General features: G+C 42.6%; 1 protein-coding gene across 1 annotated transcript in view; it reads left to right on the top strand.

Annotated features, from left to right (window-relative positions):
- Nucleotides 1-24,000, top strand: part of LOC126980631 (LIM/homeobox protein Lhx1-like) — a 143,159-nt gene that overhangs the window by 61,254 nt on the left and 57,905 nt on the right. Inside the window, exon 2 of the mRNA XM_050830734.1 lies at nt 4,132-4,161. Coding sequence (XP_050686691.1) covers nt 4,132-4,161 — 30 coding nt within the window. The remainder of the gene's footprint in view (nt 1-4,131; nt 4,162-24,000) is intronic.

Genomic DNA, 24,000 nt, shown 5'->3' on the forward strand with positions numbered 1-24,000 from the left:
CGGGCATGAATGATTAGGAGAGAAAGCTGTGGTAAAGAGGATGTGCAGGGAGGATGGAAAGGGACTGGGAAGACTGGAGAGGAGGGAACGAAAAGGTGTCATTGGGATGTGCGAATCGGGTCGGGGTGAAGGGAGAGCTGAGAAGGAGAAATTAGCTTGAGGGAATGTGTGGGGAGGGGGTGTAGAGACTGAGGAGAGGAGTAGATGGTTTGGGGGGGGTAGCTGTGGGGAGGGTGGAAGAGGCTGGGAAGATGGGATGACTGGAGATGCTGGGGAGGAGAGGAGGAGAGGAGGGTGGCATGGGGATGTGTGGGGAGGGCGGGGAGGAGGGGGGAAGGATCTGCTGCCCCGTTACGGCCCCGGGCACCTGCCACCGTGGGAATACACACGCACACACTCACGCACACACTCACACGCACGCATGTACACAGACACGCACATATTTACTCAGTCTCTATTACATGTATACCACATAAAAAAACGAAGATGAATACACACATACATACATACATACATACACACACACACACACACACACACACACACACACACACACACACACACACACACACACACACACACACACACACACACACACACACACACACACACACACACACACACACACACACACACACACACACACACACACACACACACACACACACACACACACACACACACACACACACACACACACACACACTGGAATGACTGTTGTGTAAATTATTTTCTAATACCTAATTTTCTGCTCTCCGCGCCCGCCTTTATTCACTGTTCAGGGAAGAAATTGTTTTACTGTTTAACTCATTTGTTTCTTTAGCCATTGGTTGTTGTCGTTGTTGTTGTTGTTGTTAATGTTGTTGTTGTTGTTGTTGTTTTCTTTCTTTTACTTTATCAATTTGTGTGGAAATGTGAATATGACCCCGACACACACACACACACACACACACACACACACACACACACCAATTCGTTACGCGCTTGTATATTTTTACACATTTTCTTTTCCTTTTTCTTCTTTATCGTCACTTCAGTTTTTTTTTCCTTCGTTTTTTTTTCTTCCTGTGTCTTTCTTCCTCCTCTCCCTCCCTCCCTCCCTCCCTTCCTCCCTCCCTCCCTCCCTCTCTCCCTTCCTCCCTCCCTCTTCTCCTCCTTCAACTTCGATTCTCAGACGACCTCTTTCATCGACACCTCCTCCTCCTCCTCCTCCTCCTCCTCCTCCTCCTTGGACGGACATAATAACACAGAGTCACGCAAGGGCCACGACACCTAGTACACACACACACACACACACACACACACACACACACACACAGGAAGAGTTAAAATTATATATCTTTTTTTATCTATTTATTTATCGCCAAAATTATATGTGTTTACCGTCTTATTTGTTGTTGTTTTTATATATATATATATATATATATTTTTTTTTTTCTGTTTATTTTCTCGCCTCCTCTCATTGTCTTGTCTGCCTTTTCCCTTTCTGTCATATTGTTTTCCTGCTTTGTCTTGCTTATCATCATTTGTTTCCTCTCTTCCTTATTTATGCGCTGCTTTTTCACGTTTTTTCCTCGTTCCTTTTTGGGGGGTTTCTTCTTTTTCTTTTTTCTTCGCCGCCAAACTCGCAGCCACAACATTTTTCACAACTTTTTCTTCCTCCGTCCTTCCTTCCTTTCCTCCTTCCTTCACTCTCTCCTACACACCTCGCTTTCCCTACCTTCCCTTCCTCCCTCACCAGTTCCTCTCTTTCCCTCCTTCTTCTCTTCTTCACTCTTTTATTTTTATTTTTACACTATTTTCTTCTTTTTTTCTTGTTCCTTTTTCTTATTACTCCATTTTTTGTTCTCACCTATTTCCCTTTCTTCATTTCCAGTACCTCTCTTGTCTCTCTTTCCTCCTCCTCACCCTTTTAATCTTCACTTTATACCTTACTTTTCACTTTACTTTCTACCTTACTTTTACACTTTCATCTTGGACCTCTTCTTTAATCACTCTCCTCCTCCTCTACTCTTTTATTCCTCCCTATCTACCTCCTTTTTTCCTTCTCCTCACTTCTCTATCACTCTCCTCTTTAACTTTTCTTTTATTTCATTCAAATCTTTCCTTTCTCCTATATTCCCCTTCCTTCCTACCTTCCTTCCTCCTCTATTCCTCATTTTTTATTTTCCTCTCGTGTTCTCCTCTTTCCTCTCCTTTCCTCCTCTGCACACATACAACCTCTCATTCTCCCTCTCTTTTTTAACCCTCTCGCCTTCCCTCTCACTCTCCCTCCTCCCCCTTCCCTTCCTCCTTCCTCTCTCTCACCCCTCTTTCATTTCTTTCCCCTTCAGAACACACTCCAACGCACTCGTACCCAAACACACACACACACACACACACACACACACACACACACACACACACACACACACACACACACACACACACTTCCCTTCCCTTCACATGCTATCTACCTTCACCCTCTCCTTCCTTTCCCTCACCACCGCCACCACCACCACCACCCTCGTGAGTTGCCAATAATTACCCCTGGTCGTGTAGGTCGCCCAGGCACGGAAGACTGCACGTAAGACTACTTTTTGCCCCCTTACGTGCTGTCGTTGTCGTCGTGTTGGTGTTGGTGGAGCAGGAGGAGGAGAAGGAGGAGGAGGAGGAGGCTGAGTTGAGGAGAATGTACTTATTTCACTACCCTCACCTCCACCACCACCTTCACCTCCACTACCAACGCAACCAGTACCTCCAAAATCTTCTCCTCCTCCTCCTCCTCCTCCTCCTCCTCCTCCTCCACCACAACTATTTCTACTGCCATCTCCATTATTACTGCTACTGCTTTTACAACTACTACTGCTTCTACTACTTATACTCCTACTATTACTACTACTACTACTACTACTACTACTACTACTACTACTTCTACTACTATTACTACTGCTTCTACTGCTTCTACTACTTATACTCCTACTCCTCCTCCTCCTCCTCCTCCTACTACTACTACTACTGCTTCTACTGCTTCTACTACTACTACTACTACTACTACTACTACTACTACTCTACCTTAAAAATTCTTCTTCACCATCATTACTGCCACCTCCTTCTTCTCTTCTTTCAAAACATTCTCTTCCACCAATATCTCCTCCTCCTCCTCCTCCTCCTCCTCCTTGACATATTTACGACTCAGTCTTATGGCAGTAAAAGGAAGCTCAGGAGGAAGAAAAGAGTAAATAGAGAAGAGAGAGAAAAAAAAATACATATTAGAAACTTTTACTCTTCGTGTGTGTGTGTGTGTGTGTGTGTGTGTGTGTGTGTGTCTGTGTGTTTAATATGTCTTTTAGATTTTCTTTTTGTTTTCGTCTGTCATTTCGTTTAATAAAGAAATAAACCAAACAAAAACACACAATCACTCTTAAGAATAAACATTAAAGAAGGAAAAAACCTGAATAATTATAAGACTCGAGGAAAGAATAAAATAGTGAATTATATAAAAAAAAATGCTTCATGGACCTAATACAGACAAACAAAGGGAGACAACCACTACCACCACCACCACCACCACTATTCTCCTTCCATAATTATACAAAAAAAAATGAACCAATGCGTTTATGGTACTCATGAGAAGAGGAGGAGGAGGAGGAGGAGGAGGAGGAGGAGGAGGAGGAGGAGGAGGAGGTAAAGGAAAGAGGGTGAGGAGGAAAGGAGACTGGATGTTTTGAGAGAGAGGAGGGGAACAAGTGTGGGGAGAAAGCTTTTAAAAGTAAATAAAAAAGAGAGAAATAAAGCGAAATGGAAGAAAATTATAGTAACAGTAAAAGGGGGAGAAACAGGTGAGTAAATGTAGATTATTATTATTATTATTATTATTATTATTATTATTATTATTATTATTATTATTATTATTATTATTATTATTATTATTATTGTGTGTGTGTGTGTGTGTGTGTGTGTGTGTGTGTGTGTGTGTGTGTGTGTGTATCATCATTATCTTCGTCTGTTTCCCCTTCTTCCTCTTACTCATCCTCTCCCTCTTCCTGTTTTTCCTCCTGTCTCTTTTATTTTTCTTCTTCTTGTTTTTGTTGTTGTTGTTGTATTTGTTGTTGTTGTCCATATTTCAACTCCCGTTTTCTTCGTTTCCAGGTTGGTGTCGGAAGCAGATGGCTGGCAACCGTGAGTCCGTTTTCTGTTCGTCATACCAATGAGACGATTCCCATTTTCTTTGTTGAGAGAGAGAGAGAGAGAGAATGTAATCCCATGACCTATTTACTATTTTAATCTTTGGTTCATGCTATTAACCCAAATAATTATAACTGTGTGTGTGTGTGTGTGTGTGTGTGTGTGTGTGTGTGTGTGTGTGTGTGTGTGTGTGTGTGTGTGTGTGTGTGTGTGTGTGTTTGGGGGATGCTTGTTTCTTTGCTTCTGTTTGTGTGTTTGTTTGTCATTTGTTTGTTTATTTGTTTGTGTGTATGTGTGTGTGAAAGGTGCATGGTTGTGTTTCTGTGTGCTTATGTGTGTGTGTGTGTGTGTGTGTGTGTGTGTGTGTGTGTGTGTGTGTGTGTGTGTGTGTGTGTGTTCGTGTGTGCGTTTAGATCAACAAGACAAAAGGAGACACCCACAAAAACTCGATTAAGAACCTTCACCATTACCTCGTGACGTCACTTCCGCCGCGTGAATCACAGGAAGTCTAATCGATTCTGGCTCGCTTTTTTGTTTGCTTTAATTTGTGGTGTTTTATTTCATGTCATTTATCGTCGTCTGTCTCATTTGCTTTGTGTCTCTGTCTCTGTGTCTGTCTGTCTGTCTCTATCTCTCTCAGCTTGTTTCTTTGTCTTCGTTGCTTTCTTGTTCTTTACTTTTATTTTTGTTGTTTTATTTCATGCCATTTATCGTCTTCTATTTCATTTGCTTTGTCTGTCTCTGTCTGTCTTTCCGTCTCTATCTCTTTCTTTTTCCCGGTTGTTTTTTGGTCTTCATCTCTTCGTCTGTGTTTTGTTATTTATCTTTATTTTTACGGACTATTTTCATGTCATTCTTTATCTGTTTCATTTCCTTTGTGTGTGTGTGTGTGTGTGTGTGTGTGTGTGTGTGTGTGTGTGTGTGTGTGTGTGTGTGTGTGTGTGTGTGTGTGTGTGTGTGTGTCTCCCTCTCTCTGTCTTGCCATTTCCATCTCTTTCTTTGTCTTCAACTCTATTTTTCTCATTATTCCCTCTCAGTATTTTTTGTTTTGTTTTTTTGTGTCATTTGCAAAGTCATGTATTCTGTTTTTTTGTCTCTGAATTGCTGTTTGTTTGCCTTTGTGTCTACGTGACGGCTCCTCCCCATCACTCATTCTTTTCCTCTTCCTCTCTCACACACTCACCCCACAAACACAGGCACAAACAGCAACCACACACACACACACACACACACACACACACACACACACACACACACACACACACACACACACACACAGAAGTATACAAGCAGACAAGCCAGCACCCTCATCACCCACACATAGAGGCAGAAAACAAACACACGCACACACAAACACACATGCAACCAAAAGACAAACACAAACACACACAAAACGGAAGCAGAGAAGCAGACATCCCCCAACACACACACACAAAAAAAAAAGATAAATAAATAAATAAAAGTAACAAACACACAAACACACACACGACCCAGCATCCTCCCTCCCCCTCCCCCTGAAACACTTGCTCTCCTTCCTTCACGACGCATAAATCTCTCCCTTTTTTCCCCGGCGCCCCGTGAGTCGTCGCCCGGTAAGGCAGCACCCGCGGCCTCCCGTAGGTGGTCCCGCCACGCACCTGTCTTAAGGGCCCGCCACCCTCACGACCCGCCCTCCCTATACCTGCCTGCCTCTCCCCCCTCGGTGCCCACTTTCTTCCCTCTCTCCCTCCCTCCATATCCACTTTCCTCCCTCCCTCACCAGCTTTCCTCCCTACATACCCACTTTCCTCCCTCCCTTTCTCCCTCCCTCGCTAGCTTTCCTCCCTACATACCCACTTTCCTCCCTCCCTTTCTCCCTCCCTCAATAGATTTGCTCCCTCCCTTTCACCCTTCCTACATTCCCACTTTCCTCCCTGCCTTTCTCCCTTCCTCGCTAGCTTTCCTCCCTACATATCCACTTTCCTCCCTCACTTTCTCCCTTCCTCACTAGCTTTTCTCCCTCCGTACCTGCCGCCTCTCCCTCAATACCCACTTTCCTCCCTCCCTCCCTACCTCTCTCACTCTCCTCTGCTTTGCTCCCTTCCTCCCTCCTCTTTTCCCCATGCACCGACGTCCTTCCTTCTCCCCCTCTCTCGCTCGACTTTACTCCCTCTCTTCCTCTCTCACTCGACTTTCCTCCCTCCCTCCCTTTCTCACTAACTTTCCTCCCTCCCTACCTGCCTCTCCTCCCTCAATACCCATGGACTTTCCTCCCTCTCTCTCTCCTTCTCCCCTTTCTACGGAGTTATCTTCCCTCCCTTGCTTAGTTCCTTCCCTCCCTTCCTACATCACCTTCGTCCCTTCATTTCCTCTCTCCCTTCTCTCCTCCTCTCTCCCTAGCTGTTTTTCTCCCTCCCTTTCTTCCTTTCTTTTTCTTCCCTTTAACTTTCCTCTCTCCCTTCTCTCCTCCTCTCTCCCTAGCTGTTTTTCTCCCTCCCTTTCTTCCTTTCTTTTTCTTCCCTTTAACTCTCCTCTCCCACTTTCATATATTCCTTATTGCTACTGGGGTTTTTTTGTCGCACACACACACACACACACACACACACACACACACACACACACACACACACACACACACACACGAGGTACTCAAGTGAGAGAACAAGTTGAGGAATAAGTTTCGTCTCCCCTCCTCCTCTTAAATCACTAATTTGTTTTGCTCGTCATGGAAGAGGAAGAGGAGGTGGAAGAGGAGGAGGAGGAAGGGTTCGGTTAGTCGTCTCGATGGGTTGATTTAAGTGCCTATCAAGGTGTGTGTGTGTGTGTGTGTGTGTGTGTGTGTGTGTGTGTGTGTGTGTAATTACTACCAGGCTTTTAGAAGTGATGGCTCTCTCAGTAGCATCAGCAGCGGTAATAGTAGTAGTAGTAGTAGTAGTAGTAGTAGTAGTAGAGGAGGAGGAGGAGGAGACACAGGTGAGGGTCGTTAGACAGGTGTGCAGGTGGCCCAGGTGACTCATAGAACACAGGTAAACGAGGGAGACGCCGTGTCGTGAAATGAGCTCACCAGGAAGAGGAGGAGGAGGAGGAAGGAAGGAGGGACAGCAGGGCAGGTAGTTATGGCAGAATAGCAAGCTTTAAGGAAGAGGAAGAAAGGAGAGGAGAAAAGAGGAGGAGGAGGAAGATAGGAAAAGGAGAGGAGGTGGAGAAGGAGGAAGGAGAGGAGGAGGAGGAGGAGGAGGAGGAGGAGGAGGAGGAAGAGGTAGTTATGGGAGAATTGCATGCGTTAAGGAAGAGGAAGAAAGGAGAGGAGGTGGAGGAGGAGGAAGATAGGAAAAGGAGAGGAGGTGGAGAAGGAGGAAGGAGAGGAGGAGGAGGAGGAGGAAGAGGTAGTTATGGGAGAATTGCATGCGTTAAGGAAGAGGAAGAAAGGAGAGGAGGTGGAGGAGGAGGAAGGAGAGGAGGAGGAGAAGGCGGGAGAGGAGGAAAGGAGAGGAGGTGGAGGAGGAGGAAGGAGAGGAGAAGGAGGAGGAGGAGGAAAAGGTAGTTATGGGAGAATTGCAAGCGTTAAGGAAGAGGAAGAAAGGAGAGGAGAGGAGAAACGAAGGAGGAAGATAGGAAAAGGAGAAGAGGTATTAATACTGACGGTTCGTGAGCATTAAAGTAAAAGGAGGTAGAAGGGAAAATAGAAGAGGAGGAAGAAAAGAGGGGAGCTAGGAAGCAGTGGGAATAGTGTATGCTGGTTTAAGAGAGGAAGAGGAAGAGGAAGAGGAAACAGTGGTAGAAAGAAGACAAAGTATGTTGAAATTCTACAAGGAGAAAAGGAAGAAAAGAGGAAAGAAGGGGAGCTGGAAGACACAGGAAAATAGTTTATAGGGTTTAAATAGGAGAAAAGGAGGAAGAGAAAGAGAGGAAGAGAAAATAAGAAGAGGTAGTGGAAGAGAAAGTAAGAAAAAGAGAGGAAGAGAAAATTAGTAGAGGTAGTGAAAGAGGAAATAGAAGAGGCGCTAGAAGACAAAGGAGGGTCGTTTAGCAGACATTAAGAAGAAGAAAAGGAGAAGGCGCAAATGAAAAGATGAGAAAATAGGAAAAGGAGAAGTGGAAGCGAAGAGGAGCTTGGAGAAAAAGGAAGTTGTATTTGTATGTTTTAAGTGTAAGAAAAGAAGGAAGAGAAGGGGAAAGGAAAGAAGGAAAAGGAGATAGAAGACAATGGCGGGCGAGTGTCCATATTTTAAGAAAGAGAAGATAGGAAGAAACAAGGAGGAGGTGGAGAAGGAAGCCGAGGTAGGGAGGAGAAAGAAAGATACAATAGGAAGATGAAGGGAAAGGGAAACTAGAAAACAAGAACGGACGAATTATCAGACTTTCAGGAAGAGGAGAAGATAGGAAGAGGAAAAAGGAAAATAAAAAACGGAAGAGAAGATAAAATGAAGGAAAGGAGCAAGAGGAGGAGAAAAGAATGAAGGAAGAGGGAGGGAAAGAGAAACTAAAAAAAAAACAAGGACGGGAGAGTTTCAAGATTTTAAAGAAGAGGAAAGAGGAAAAGGAAAAAAGCAAGAGGAAGCCGAAGTAGTGAAGGACAAGGATGGAAAAAGAGGAAGAAGGAAAAGAAAATGAGAAGAGGAGGTAAGAGAGAAACGAGAGAAGCTAGTAAACAAGGGCGGTCGAGTGTCCAGAATTTAAGTTAGAGGAAAAGATAGGAAGAGGAAGAAAGGAAGAGGGAATGGAGGAAAAGACTGAGGAAGGAAGAGGAGGTGGAAGAGGAAGGGAAGACGAGGTAGAAAACAAGAGCGGTCGAGTGTCCACAATTTAAGGAAGAGGAGAAGATAGGAAGAGGAAAAAAGGAAGAGGAGGCCGAGGAAGTGGAGACAAGGGCTGAGGGGGGGGAGGGGGTCTTGCAGGGTCGCCATTGGTCCTCCCCGCAGCCAATGGTCGGGGGCGGCGGTGTCTGGGCCAATGGGAAAGGCGCCTCGGAACCAGGAGTAAACACGGCCGGTGACTTTGTTTGCCTGCCCGTCCTTAGGGAAGAGACATTTAATTCTTATTCTCTCTCTCTCTCTCTCTCTCTCTCTCTCTCTCTCTCTCTCTCTCTCTCTCTCTCTCTCTCTCTCTCTCTCTCTCTCTCTCTCTCTCTCTCTCTCTCTCTCTCTCTCTCTCTCTCTCTCTCTCCTTCCGTTTATCTCCCGTTTTTTTTTCTTTTGCCTGTTCTCTGTTTCTCTTTCTCCCATTCTCTTTTTCTTTCTCTTTTTGTTTTTTATGTGATTATTTCGTTTTTCCTTCTTCTACTTCTTTTTTCTTGTTTTGTTTTCTTTTTCTCATTTTCGATTTTTTCTTTTTTAATGATTCTTTTTTTTCTTCTTTTTCTCCTTCTTTTTTCTTGTTTTGTTTTCTTTTTCTCATTTTCACACTCTCTCTCTTTTTCTCTCTTTCTCTTTCCCTTTTTCTCGTTTTTTTCCCCATTTTCTGCTTCTTTTTCTTCCTCCGTTTTCTTTTTTTTTCTTTCTCTCTGATTCATTCTTTTGTGCGATTTATTTTTCTCTCGCTTTCTTTCTCTTTTTCCCATTTTCTGTTTCTTTCTCTTTGTTTATTTTCTTTCTCTCTGATTCTTTCCTCTATGATTATTTTGTTTTTGTTTTTGGTATTTTTTTCATTTTTCTCTTTCCCCCTCTCTTGTTTTTGTTTTCTCTTTTTCTTCTTCCCTCGTCCGCCTCCTCAACCCTCTCCTTTATTTTTGTTCCCTGTTGCATTTCTTTTCTTTTTGCACAAACTTTATTTATTTCTATTTCCTTTACTCTTTCTCCTCCACTTTTTCTTTACTTCATATCTTATTTTCCATTTTTCCTCTTCGTCAACTTTTCCTTCTTCCATTTTCTTCAACTCGTTTTATTTTCTCCTGCGCCTTTTCTCCTCCTCTCACTCATACAATGTTTTTTTCCTTTTTTTTCTTTCCTCCGCTGTTTATCACTATTCCTCCTCTATTCCATTTCGTTCTCTTCTTTTATTTATTTTCTTCCATTTTCTAGTTTGTCCATTTCTCGTCCTTCAAATTCTGTCCTTCTATTACTTACATTTTTTTTTTTTGTCTGTCAATTCATTTCCTTTTTCTCTCTTTTCCTCTCTCTCTCTTATTTCCTCCCTCCATTTCTCCCTCTTTCGTCTGTGTGTTTTTCATCTCTCTCGTTTTATTTTTCTTCATTTTCTTCACTGTTTGGGTTCTCGACGCTTTCCCATTCTCTTTTTTCCTCCTTTCTTGTTCTTTTTTTCCACATTCCTCATTTTAGTATTTTGTAGGTTTTTCATTTTCGTGTTTTTTCATAGCCAGAATTTCCGTTTTTCATATTTCTCCCTCTCGTCTTTCCCCTTTATCTTCTTTCCTCCTCTTCCTCCTCCTTCGTCTTTTCCTTCCTTCGCTCTTCCTTTCCTCCCTCCCTACCTCTTTTCCTTTCTTTCCTCTCCTCCTCTTCCTCCTCCTTCCTCTTTTCCTTTTTTTTCTTCCTCCCTCCCTACCTCATTTCCTTTCTTCCCTCTTCCCCTCCTCCTTCCTTTCTCTTTTCCTTCCTTCCCTCTTCCTTTTCTCCCTCCCTTTCTCCTTCCTTCCTTGGTCTAACGTCACAGGGATCAATATTTTCCTCCAGAATGCAAACAGTTTCGGAGAGAGAGAGAGAGAGAGAGAGAGAGAGAGAGAGAGAGAGAGAGAATACCAAACATAGACATTGCAGTGAGAAGAATCAATATTTCATCTCAGACACACACACACACACACACACACACACACACACACACACACACACACACACACACACACACACACACACACACACACACACACACACACACACACACACGTGAGTTATATGATTGTATTGCACCGATCATGTCAGCACAGGTGATACAGACGTCAACACACACACACACACACACACACACACACACACACACACACACACACACACACACACACACACACACACACACACACACACACGCCCATTGAACCGTGGCAGAGAGATAGGTGGTCATGGGCGGGAAGGAGGGAGAGAGGGAGGCAGGATGGAAGGGCGAGGGAGGGGGGAAGGAATGGTAGGAGGTAAGGAGAAAGGATGCTGCAATAAATGGGGGAAAGAAAGGAAAAGGAAGGCAGGTGAAATGTTGGGAGAGATAAATGAAAGCAGGAAGGGAGGTAAGGAATGATGGGAGGAAGGGAGAATGGATGCAAGGTTAGAATAGATGCTGGAATGAATGGAGGGGCGGAGGGAAAAGGAAGGCTGGTGGAATCCTGGGAAAGAAAGGGAAAAAGGAGAATAAAGGAGGGCAGGAAGGGAGGAGAGGAATCGGGAGAGGAATGGGGAAAGGATGTAAGGTAAGAATGAATGCTGGGGTGAGTAAAGGAAGGAAGGAAAAGGAAGGCAGGTGGAATATTGGGAAGAAAAGAAGAGAAGAGAAAAGACGAGACAGGAAATGGAAAGAAAAAATGGACAGGAATAGGTTGAAGAGAGGAAGAGAGAGAAAGGATAGGAGGATGTAAAATAAGACGAAGACAGTAAGGAATAGGAAAAGGAAAATAAGAAGTAATGAGTAAGAGAATTAGAAACACATGAAGAACAAAAAAAAATATTGAAGTATATAAAGTTAAAAGAAATGTGAATGCAACGAAAAAAAAAAAACACGTGTAAGACAAGAATTTTAACAGGCAATTAAAGGTAAAAAAAAATCATGACCAGGTGTGATTGTTAATTTGTGAGGCGGGCGACAGGTGGGCCAAGGTGATCTCAGGTGTGGGTGGAGTGCCAGAAACACCTGTCCAGCACACACCGTAAAAAGGTCAGGTGTGATGAGAGATGCATGGAAGAATGAATAAAGAGGGAAGAGGGTGATGGGGGAGGAATAGGTGAATAAGATGCGAGATGGGGAGGTTAAGGTGAGAGAGAGAGAGAGAGAGAAGAGAGAAGAAAAAAGAAGAGAAGAAAAGAGGAGAAAAGAAGAAGAATAAAGAATAGAAAAGAGAGAGAGAGAGAGATGGAAAATAAACTTTGCCAGACTTACATCAAAAGAATTTAAATTTTCAAGTCGATGAAACAAATTCATTCAAAAATCGGAAATTAAGGTCAAACATGATCTTTTTTTTCAACGTTGTGAATTCTTTGATGAAACACTTTTGGAGAGGAAAAAGGAAGAAAAAGAAGGAGGAATAGGAGGAGGAGGAGGAGGAGGAGGAGGAGGAGGAGGTTCGCTTCTTCAATAATTCTCACAGAGGAAGAGAAGCTCGAAGGATTCTCTCTCTCTCTCTCTCTCTCTCTCTCTCTCTCTCTCTCTCTCTCTCTCTCTCTCTCTCTCTCTCTCTCTCTCTCTCTCTCTCTCTCTCTCTCTCTCTCTCTCTCTCTCTCTCTCTCTCTCTCATACCAAATATTTTCGCAACAAGTTCCCTCCCCCGCCATTATAGTCTGCAAACCGTAACCCATTTTCTGTGCGGCGCGTTTTCTTTGATCTGTTACAGCGCCGTCTAAAGTAAATATTAGACGGGTTTAATTAAGTCAATAAGTCGGTAATTAAAGGTAGAATACAGAGAGAAATAAAATACATAGATGGTTAAACGAAATAAACGAAAGCAGAGATTACAAATGACATTCAGTAATAATAATGATAATAATAATAATAATAATAATAATAATAATAATAATAATAATAATAATAATAATAATAATAATAATAATAATAATAATAATAATTTCTGCGACGTGCCGAGCGTATGCGTTATTTTATTTTTATTTTTTGTTTTGCTTCATAAAAATTCAGTGTATGAAATCCCATCAAAGGTCATATGAGCTTTGATCCCTCTCTATAAATACAGTGTGTGTGTGTGTGTGTGTGTGTGTGTGTGTGTGTGTGTGTGTGTGTGTGTGTGTGTAAGAGAGGAAGCGAAAAAGACAAGCTGACACACATAAACATATGACACACACACACACACACACTAACTGACATAATAAAGACACTACTGCTATACTGATAACATTTCCACATTACTGTATCCGGTAATTATAAAAAGGAATATTAATAACAGTAAATAAGACTGTAAACAGATCACACATTAGATACGTCAGTCAGGGCAAGGACGGAAGGGCGGCAGAGACCCCAAAATAGATACTACGGGCCAGCTGGACAACAGGAAGTGGGCGAGAAACACACATACATTACACACTAGATTCTTTTTTTGTTATAGTAAAGTAGGAAGCTCAAGGGTAAAAAATTAATAAGCAAAAAAAAAAAACGGTCTAACGTAAAAGATCGTAAAAAAAGAAACAATCGCCTAATGAATTAAAAAGAAAGAAATATCAACTAGAAGGAAAATAAACGGCTATACAGAAAGAAGGAAAATGCTAGAATGAAACACCAGAAAGAAAAGGAACCGCTCGAAAAAAGAAAGACACGCCAGAAAGAGAAATGCTAGAGAGAAAAATAGCTCTCAAAACAAAAGAAAATAGATAGAAGAAAAAACTGATGTGAAAAATCGCTGGAAAGAAATAAAATACTGAAAATTACCGCTAGAGAGATAAAAAAAAAATAACTGCTAGGGGCAAAAAGTCCTGCTAGAAAAAGAAACTGGAACTCAAAAATGCCGAATAGATTAACTTACAAACGGACAAACAGACACAAACGCACACAAGCCACACCCTCGCAGCTTCACGGGGGGAGATGTGCTAATGGCTAACGGTGTGCTGGGGCGGTAAACGGGTTTGGAGGTGACTGGTTAAAAGGCTGAAAAAAAAAACAATGAAGCAGGTATGACGGAGTGAAGGCGCGTCTGGAGAACAAAAAGAAAAGTAGAGCATTATTTTTATTCTGTAACTTGTTTTCTTGTTTTTTTTTACTTTAATGGAGAAGAGTTGTTGCTTTTTTTTTGTTGTTGTTTTTGTTTTGTCCTTGATCTCTCTCTTATACTGTAACTAAGAATATATAAGTTAGTGTTTTTTTTTATAATGTACCACCTTCCTTTTTCTTTATCTAAATTTATATCTATGTTTATATCTATTTATTCTTCAATTTTTTTATCTATCTCTTGTTTTGTCCTTAATCTGTCTTCTAAACTGTAGAAAATAATATACATTTTTTTTTTATACATACGCACTACTTTGTTCCTCTCATCATCTATCTATATTTATTCATCTATTTATCAGTCTATCTCTTTTTTTTTTTTTGTCCTTGAAGTGTCTCTTAAGTTGTAAATAATGATGTGGATAAAGTTTTCTTCGTCCACTTCTTCCTCTCTTTATATACCTATCTTTATCTATCTATCCATCTATGTCTATCTATCCTCATTGGGTCTTTTTTCTCCTTTCCTCCCTCGCATCTTCTTTCACCCTCTTCTTCCAGGTACTTCCTCCTCCTTCTTCTCCTCCTCCTTTCACTTTCCCCCTTTCATCTCTCCCTTCTCTTTCTCTATCTATCTATATCTATCTCTTCATTGGGTCTTCTTTCTCCGTTCCTCCCTCGCATCTTCTCCTTTCACCCTCTCCTTCCTCCTCCTCCTCCTCCTCCTCCTCCTCCTCCTCCTCCTCCTCCTCACCTCTCCACGGACTGTTTGCCTTCTCATCCTCTGCTTGTTTTCCTTCTGAATCTTTAAAAGGGAGTCCGATCGTTAGCTGTACCCCAGGGCTCTGTCGCTGAGGGAGAGAGGGGGGGAGGGGAGGGGGAAAGGTCAAGGGGAGGGAAGAGAGAGAGAGAGAGGGAGGGAAGGGAGGGAATGAAAGAGAAGTTTATGAGTGCATGGATAAGGGGGAGAGAGAGAAAGGAAGAGAAGAAAAGAAGTGGAGGAGAAGGAGGACGAGGAGGAGGAATGAAGAAGCAGGAAGAGAAGAAGGAGGAGGAGGAGGAGGAGGGCCGATAAATAAAGTACGCTAGAAAAATAGTAATAATGAAGATATTAAACCAAGGGAGAGATTATCTATTAAATATCTCAGCTATTAGGCGGGAAATGAAGTGTGTGTGTGTGTGTGTGTGTGTGTGTGTGTGTGTGTGTGTGTGTGTGGTAGTATGCAAATTACCTGGGTACAGCACGACGATTAGTGCTTCTGAGGACAGGTACGAAGGGAGGAAAGGAGGAGGAGGAGGAAGAGGAGGGAGGAGAGAAAGTGAGAGGGGTGGGATTCTGAGTGTGTACAGTGGAGGGCTCTCTTTTTCACCCTTCCTTCTTTCCCTCCCATTTTTATTTACATCTCCCTCCCTCCCTCCCTCCCTGTACATCCCTCTCTTCACTCCCTCTCCCTCCCTACACTTCCTCTTTTTTCTGGCTCTTCCTTCTGACATCTGCATCCTTGCCGCCCTTCTTCTCTTACCTACCTTTTTCCCTACCTCCTTTCCTTCGTTTTCTTCTCCTTCCCCACTTCTCTCTACTCCACAGTTTCCATACCTTTCTCTGATTCCATACCCTCCTAACCTTACCTTCTTACCTGCCTCCTTTCCTTCGTTTTCTTCCTTTTCCTCTCTACTTCTATCCATTCCTCACTTTCCTTATTTCTTCATGCTTTCCCTTCCTTCTACACATGTTTTCTAACTCTCTAAACTACCTCCTTTCTTTCGTTTTCTTCCTCTCCCTTTCTTCTTTCCACTCCCCATCGCCTTTTCTATCACCTTTACAATTTTACAGAAGAACATATTGTTGCCATTCTTTCTAACTCCTCCTAGTGGCCCTGTTTCACCCATTACACTGTCTAAGGCATCTACACCCCTTTGGCACTCCTTGGCCCCCCTTTGGCACTCCCGTAAGGCTTCGTGGCACTCCAGAGCAAGGTTGTAATCCCAAGTCGTCCCCTCGTGTCGTTTAATGGCCCGGCGCCTCTGTGTAAACTCAACCAGTGCCATTATCCGAGGCACTGGTTGGCCCCCCTTCTGCTCCTCCCCCGCCCCCCGAGTGCCAGGGTGTAGGGCCGTTAGTTAGGCGCGGCACTCCTTGTTATGGCCCTCCCTGGTGCTTATTCCAGCGTGAGGGGACGGGAGGCACCAAGACAGGGGCATAATGTGGTATGTGTGCCTGGTGGTGCTGCTCCCCTCTCCCCTCCCTCCTCTCCCTTCCCTCTCTCCCCAACCCCATCCTCCTCCCCTTCCCTTCTTTCTCTCCTTCCCCTATTCCTCCTCCCTTGCCCCCTCCTCCTTTTGACCCCCCTTCCCCGTCCTCCCACCTCCTCCCCTTCCCTTTCTCTCTTTCTCTCTCGCTCGCTTTCTCTCTCTCTCTCTCTCTCTTTTGTGTTTCGTAGCTAATTTCCGTATGCAATGCCGATGAAATTTAGTCTCCTATTGTGATTCTGTCTTGTGTTTTTGTTTTTCTCTTCTTTCTGATATTTCGTTTCTGTTTTTGTTTCTCGTTTTCCTTTTCATCTATTTTTTCTTCGTCCGTATCCTTTCCCTCTTCCACCTTTTCACATGTCATCCTACTCTTTGCCACCACCACCACCACCACCATAACCTCCTCCTCCTCCTCCTCCTCGTTTACATCTTGACACGCAAGCGGAAATACTTGAAGGGTGTGTGTCCTTGGCCCGTGTCCGTGGTGGTCCGTGAACCGCTGCATCTTTACGTACGTCCTTAAATGGTCCTTAAATACCCAGCTGCAGGAAGAGGAGGAGAAGGAGGAGGAGGAGGAAGAAGAAGAGGAGGAAGAAGAAGAAGAAGAAGAAGAAGAAGAAGAGGAAGAGGAAGAGAAGGAGGAGAAGGAGGAGGAGGAGCAGAGCCGAGTGACCGCGTCTTTAAATGATACACTTGAAATTTGCATAATGGTTAACCTGAAATTGTTTGATCATAGTGTTAAAGAAAAGGGGGAGGGGGAGAGGGGAGAAAAGCTTCACACACACACACACACACACACACACACACACACACACACACACACACACACACACACACACACACACACGTCAATTTTAACATCATTATTCCCACACTTTATGGCCACGTGGCTTGAAAATTGCTCACAGGTAAGGTGGGGCGAGGAGCAGGTGAGGGAGCAAGGCCGTCAGGGTGCGCGGGGAGTCGAGGTAAGGTCGGGTGTAGGGTGCAAGGTGTGACTAGGGTGTAACGTGTTTATTAAAGGTTTGGTTGCTGTGTCAGGGTGTTTGTGTAGGGTGTGGTATAGAAATAGGACTAAATCATGTCTTAGAGTGTAGTAAAGAAGTGTAGAAAGGATTTAAGTGTAGAAAGGTGTGGAAAAGAAAAGTATTAAAAAAGAGCGGAGAAGAGAATTAAAATCGTCTCGTGGTATGCAGTAAAGAAGTGTTGCAGTGTAGAAGAGGACTTAGATCGTCTGAGTGTGTAGTAAAAAAAGTGATGAAGTGCAGAATAGGACTTAAATCTTCTCTTAAGTTCCAGTAAATAAGTGTAGAAAAATATTTGAATGTAGAAAAGTATGGGAGAAGTAGAAAAAGACAAATCTTCTCGTATGGTTCAGCAGAGAAGTAAAGAAGTATAGAAGTATTAAGAGAGAACCAAAATCGTCTTCAGTATGTATTTTATAAGTGTAAAAGTGTAGAAGAGAACTTTAATCGTCTGTAGGGTGTAGTAAACAGGCTTTGTATAGGGTGTAGGATGGGCTTAGGAATCTGTTTGTCTTTTAGTGTGTTTCAAGGTGAGGGAAAACCTAAGAGGGTCCACTGAGTGTTGCGTACTATCCTAACATAAGAAAAACAGGAAATACTGCAGCCTTTAACTTCTTCCAGGTACGGTGTTGTTTGCCCAGGTAGACTTGCGTAGTTTCCTGTGGGTGAGTGGGGAGGGATGCGTGGCTCTTAAATGTGACAGCTTTTTTTATTTCCTTGAGCACCCGACGCCTTTCCGCCTCCTCCCCTTTGTGTTTTGTGACTCACGCGTCCAGAATCTGAGTGCAAGAGTTCGCCACATCTCTCACTGCCAACTTAACTGACGAGAATTGTGTGCTCAGTTTGTTTCTTTCTGTCTTCATTCTTTTATTCGTAGAGACACTGCAGCAAGGTTTAAAAGTAAATCTATATTGTTTTTTTTTAATCTTCATGACATTCGTGTACTAATATAAACGAAAAATTAAACTGATATGCTCCAGAAGAACGATTTAATTTCACATTTCTCTGTGTTTTATGTGTAGAGACTGCAGCAAGGTTTAAAAGTAGATCTCTATTGTTTTTTTTTAATCTTCATGACATTCGTGTACTAATATAAACGAAAAATTAAACTGATATGCTCCAGAAGAACGATTTAATTACACTCTTTCTCTGTGTTTTATGTATAGAGACTGCAGCAAGGTTTAAAAGTAGATCTATATTGTCTTTTTTAATCTTCATGACGTTCGTATACTAATATAAACGAAAAATTAAACTGATATGCTCCAGAAGAACGATTTAATTTCACTCTTTCTCTGTGTTTTTGTGTAGAGACTGCAGCAAGGTTTAAAAGTAGATCTATATTGTCTTTTTTTAATCTTCATGACATTCGTGTGCTAAAATAAACGAAAAATTAAACAACGATTCCAGAAGAACGATGTAATTGGATGCCTTCTCTTCGTTTTATTTGTAGAGACTGAAGCGAGGTTTTAAAAGTAGATTTATATTGTCTTTTTTTCAACTTTTATTTCTGTCTTGGTTTGAGGAAATTAAACAAGAAAAACAATATAACCAAAGCATTTTCCTCTTTGTAGAAACTGAAGCAAGATTAAACAGTTGATCCATATTATATTTTTCTTAACATTGATGCCATTCGTGTACTAAAACAAACAAAACAAGGAAACTAAACAAGACGAACAATATAGCCAAGGCATTTTCCTCTTTGTAGAAACCGAAGCAAGATTAAACAGTAGATCCATATAATCTTTTTTTCTTAACATTCATGGGTTTCGTGTAGTAAAACAAACAAAACAAGGAAACTAAACAAGACGAACAATATAGCCAAGGCATTTTCCTCTTTGTAGAAACCGAAGCAAGATTAAACAGTAGATCCATATAATCTTTTTTTCTTAACATTCATGGGTTTCGTGTAGTAAAACAAACAAAACAAGGAAACTAAACAAGACGAACAATATAGCCAAGGCATTTTCCTCTTTGTAGAAACTGAAGCAAGATTAAACGATAGATCCATATCATATTTTTTTCTTAACACTCATGGCTTTCGTGAACTAAAACAAACAAAGCAAGGAAACTAAACAAGACGAACAATATAGCCAAGGCATTTTCCTCTTTGTAGAAACTGAAGCAAGATTAAACAAAAGATCCATATCATATTTTTTTCTTAACATTCATGGCTTTCGTGAACTAAAACAAACAAAACAACGAAATTAAACAAAACCAACAACAAGATCACCGAGACACTTTCCTCGGCTATGTAGCACACGACTCTGATGTTACTCTGATGATAAATTCCACTCACCACAACTACCTCCCCTTTCCCCTTCCCCCCACTCCCCTCAACCCCCTGAACTCCCACCCCTGCACCCCCTTTGCCTCCTTCCGCCCCACATGCCCCTAGCGGACTGCCCTTGGACCTCTTCTGCCGGGGCGGGGCGGCGCAAGGCGGGGCGGATAATGTATGGGGCCGGCATGGTAATGGGAGACTGTTTAGCATGCAGATCCAGGCGCCTTACTTTGCTACCGGTTTTTATACACTTGCCGGGGACGAGGTGTGGAGGGGAGGAAGGAGATGGGAGGGAAGAGGGAAGGGGGAGGAGGAAAGGGAAGGAGGGAGGAGGAGCCGGGGCGTGCGCGCTCTCTCTCTGACACACACACACACACACACACACACACACACACACACACTAGTACACTTTCACAAGCAAGAACATACATATACACACATACACACAAGCCAACAAGCATACCCTGTGGCATACATACATTCACGCATGCACATACATACATACATACATGCGGACATACACACGCACACACACGGGTTTATTGGGCATTAGCTTCTCGTATTTTGCTGTTTTAGGGCAGAAAATTAAAAGTAGGAATGTCGTTTTATGTCTTCCTCGTCGCCTAAGTGCTGCTCCTCACTCGCTTGCTAACCCATCCACTACTAAACTCCTACTACACTTTTTTTTTCCATCATTTTCACCATCATCGCCAAAACTGTTCTCTTCCTCCATCATCGTCATCCCCCCACTACTACTATTACTACTACTACTACTAACACTACTACTACTTCTGCTACTACTTCGATTCTTCACCAGTACCTCATCTTCTTACTCCCCTATCGTCATCATCATCATTATCATCGTTTTCTTCGTTCTCTGCATGCCTTCAGTCCTAACACCTATCATTCTTCCTCACTACCACCACCACTAAAATTCTTCACCACCATCACCATCACTATCACCGACTTTCATCACCACCTGTATTTTCTTCTTTCTCCACCACCACAACCACCACCATTCCCCCTCTTCTTCATCAACCAACATTGTCATTACTCACCAGCACCATCACCACCACCACCAACAATAGGATTCTACACCACAATCCTTCATCACTATTAGAATTGCGCGGATACCACCACCACCACCATCACCACCACCACCATTATCATCACCACCCTCAACCGAACCACCACTTTCTTGTTTTTTTTTTGTTTTTATTCACCATTATTATGCCATCACTACCGAGACACACACACACACACACACACACACACACACACACACACACACATACACACGGACTGTTTTTAATCCGGTTCGCCTGCTAATCGGGTTATAACACTACACATTTTCTAACAGTTGGACGTATACTTAAAACTGGATTCCTATTACTAGATTACCGTGCCAAGTAACATAATGATAAAGAGGGAGATAATAACTTTGGGGAAACATCAACGCGTTAGTTACTTTAGTGCCAAAAATGGACGCAATCTACCTTGATCTCCTAACGTGGCTCTGTTCTTATTTATTTTTTTTCTGATTTTGCTTCATCGTTGCTCTTAGTTATATTTTTATTGTGTTTAAGAATCGTTCAGGCAGATCAGGAGGTATCAAAATGAACGTTAGAAAAAGTTGAAGAGTAAAATCCAAAGGTTGAATATGTTTGTTTTTTGTTTGGTTTGGTTTTTGGTCGTAGAAACTTTTGAAAAATGTGTCCACTTCTTTACTTATTGTTTTGTTAAGTGTTTTAGAAGTATATCATCACCTCCCATCATCAGTACCACCTCCATCACCACTACCACTAAACCCACCACTACATAAAACACACACACACACACACACACACACACATACACACAACCCGCCCTCCCCCTTTCCCCCCCATACAAAAACCCTCTCCTCCCCCCTCTCCCCCCCCTCCCACACCCACACACACCCAGCGAGCAATGATGAAAACCTCGCAGAACCTAGACTTAACCTCACAGAGCCCCTATTTAGCGTCGACAACCCCGCTGATCTCTCGGGCTTGCCCCAGAATCACATGGGGGCCTTAATTACAGGTGCGTCTGGCCAGGTGGGTTGTGATTATAAGATGATAATTCACGGCGAGGTGCAATTAGATTCACTCACCGTCTGGATGCTTAATTTATAGCACGAAGAAATTTACCGTCCCGCGAGAGAGAGAGAGAGAGAGAGAGAGAGACAGAGGACAAACTTTAAAACACTAAAAAGATCGTGAAGACAAAAATAGATAAAAACAAAAGAAAACAAAACAAGAAAAAATAAAACAAGAAGAGAGAGAGAGAGAGAGAGACAAAGGACAAACTTTAAAACACTAAAAGATCGTAAAGACAAAATAGATAAAAACAAAAGAAAACAAAACAAGAAAAATAAAACAAGAGAGAGAGACCGAATACCTGTGACTACCTCTGTATTTATTAATGACGTATGGGGACCCTCGCCTTATCACCCCTCACCTCTACCCCCCCCTTTCTCTCACCTCCTTCACCCCCCTGTCACCCTCACCCCTTCAAAGGATCTATAGGCCACAGGGATATAAGAGAGATGGGGGGACAGGTGGGAGAACGAACGAGCCCTGGGGGAAAGTATACAGGTGAACGGAGGAAGAAGAAGAAGAAGAGGAGAAAAGGAAGAGGAAGCAGAGTTAAAAAGGAGAAGGGGGATGAAGGAAGGGGAGTTAGGGAGAGGGAGGTGAGGCAGTGAAGGGTGAAGGGGAGAGTCAACTAGGAAGGAGATGACCTAAAGGGAGGAAAGGAAATGGGAGCAAGATCAAAGGGGAGAAGGAGATGAAGGGGTGAAGAGTGTAGGGGAAGGTCATATGGTGGAGGGGAGATGATCTAAGGGGGAGAGCAAGGTGAAAGGGAGAAAGGTGAAGGAAAGGGGAACTAAGAAAAGGGAGATTAAGGGGTGAAGGGTAAAAGGGAGAGTCACCTGGTGTAAGGGAGATTATCTAAAGGGAGGAAAGGAGGTAGATGAGTGATAGGGGAGCTAAGAAGAGCATGGGGTATGGGGAGCTAAGGGAAGGGAGTGAGAATGGGGAGAAGGGTGGGAGATTAACGGGCTGGGAAATGTGTAAAGAAAATGGGGAAGGTACGAAGAAAATGGGAAGGGTGCAAAGAAAATGTAAAAGTTGTAAGAAAAATGGGAAAATCGTAAAGAAAATGGGAAATGTGTAAAGAAAATGGGGAAGGCGTGAAGAAAGTGGGAAGGGTGCAAAGAAAATGTAAAAGTTGTAAGAAAAAATGGGAGAGTCGTAAAGAAAATGGGAAATGTGTAAAAGAAAGTGGGATATATGTAAAGAAAACAGGAAAGAAAACAAAAGAAAACAAATTAAATGTACAGAAAATGGGAATGTTGTAAAGAAAACGGGAAAGGTGTAAAAGAAAGTGGGAAATATGTAAAGAAAATAGGAAAGGAAACAAAAAATATGTACAGAAAATGGGAAAGTTGAATGATGAAAGAAGAAATAAAACGAAATTAAAGAAAATAATAAACATACGACGGTGAAGAGGAATAAAGAAACAAAAGATAATGATAAGGAAAAAAGATATAAAAATGCGAAGACGGAGAAAAAAACCCCGATGGAATGTGCTAGAGAGAGAGAGAGAGGGCGTTACAAGGTCATAAGGAAGAACTGAGAATCGTAAAAGTGCACGAAAATTAGATAAAGGTATGGAAATAGTTTGTAACACCCTCCTCCTCCTCCTCCTCCTCCTCCTCCTCCTCCTCCTCCTCCTCCTCATCCTCATCCTCATCCTCGTCCTCCAGGTGTTCCCCTTAATTGCAGGTTCCCTCTGGGTTTGTTTGCTCCGAGAATCATTGTCGCTCTCACCTGCAGGAGCTTTGAACAGGTAGTGAATAATTAACGGTGTGTGTGTGTGTGTGTGTGTGTGTGTGTGTGTGTGTGTGTGTGTGTGTGTGTGTGTGTGTGTGTGAGATTTTTTCGAGGTTACCCGTTTTTTATTTAGTTTTTTTTTTTTTGTTTTGGTCCATTGTTAAAAAAATTACGCTAACCTCATTTCCTCTTACGCAACGTCACATCAGGGAGGAGGAGGAGGAGGAGGAGGAGGAGAACTAGGAGGAGGAGGAAGAAGAGGAGGAGAAACAGAAAGAGGGTGAAAAAGGAAAAAAAGTAGATAGAATGAGGAAAGATAGAAGGGGAACCAAAAAGAAGAGGAGGAGGAAAAAGAGGAGAATAAAGAAAAAGAAAAAAAAGAAAATAAAAGGAGAGGAATAGATAAAAATATGAAGATAGAGGAGGAGAAAAAGAAAAAAAGAAGAGAAAGAGAAGGAGAAACATGCGGAGGAGGAAGAAAAGGATAGAAGGGGAGGAAAAGAAAGTAGAAGGAAAAGGAGAAGAAGAAAAAGGTGTAGATAGGACGGTAAGAAGGGAAGGGAAAGAATACAGGAGAAGATGGAGGAGATAATGAGGAATGATAGAAGGGGAAGCTAAAGAAAACAGGATGAGGGAA

The sequence above is a fragment of the Eriocheir sinensis genome, chromosome 44 (assembly GCF_024679095.1).
Source record: "Eriocheir sinensis breed Jianghai 21 chromosome 44, ASM2467909v1, whole genome shotgun sequence".
Lineage (NCBI taxonomy): Eukaryota > Metazoa > Arthropoda > Malacostraca > Decapoda > Varunidae > Eriocheir > Eriocheir sinensis.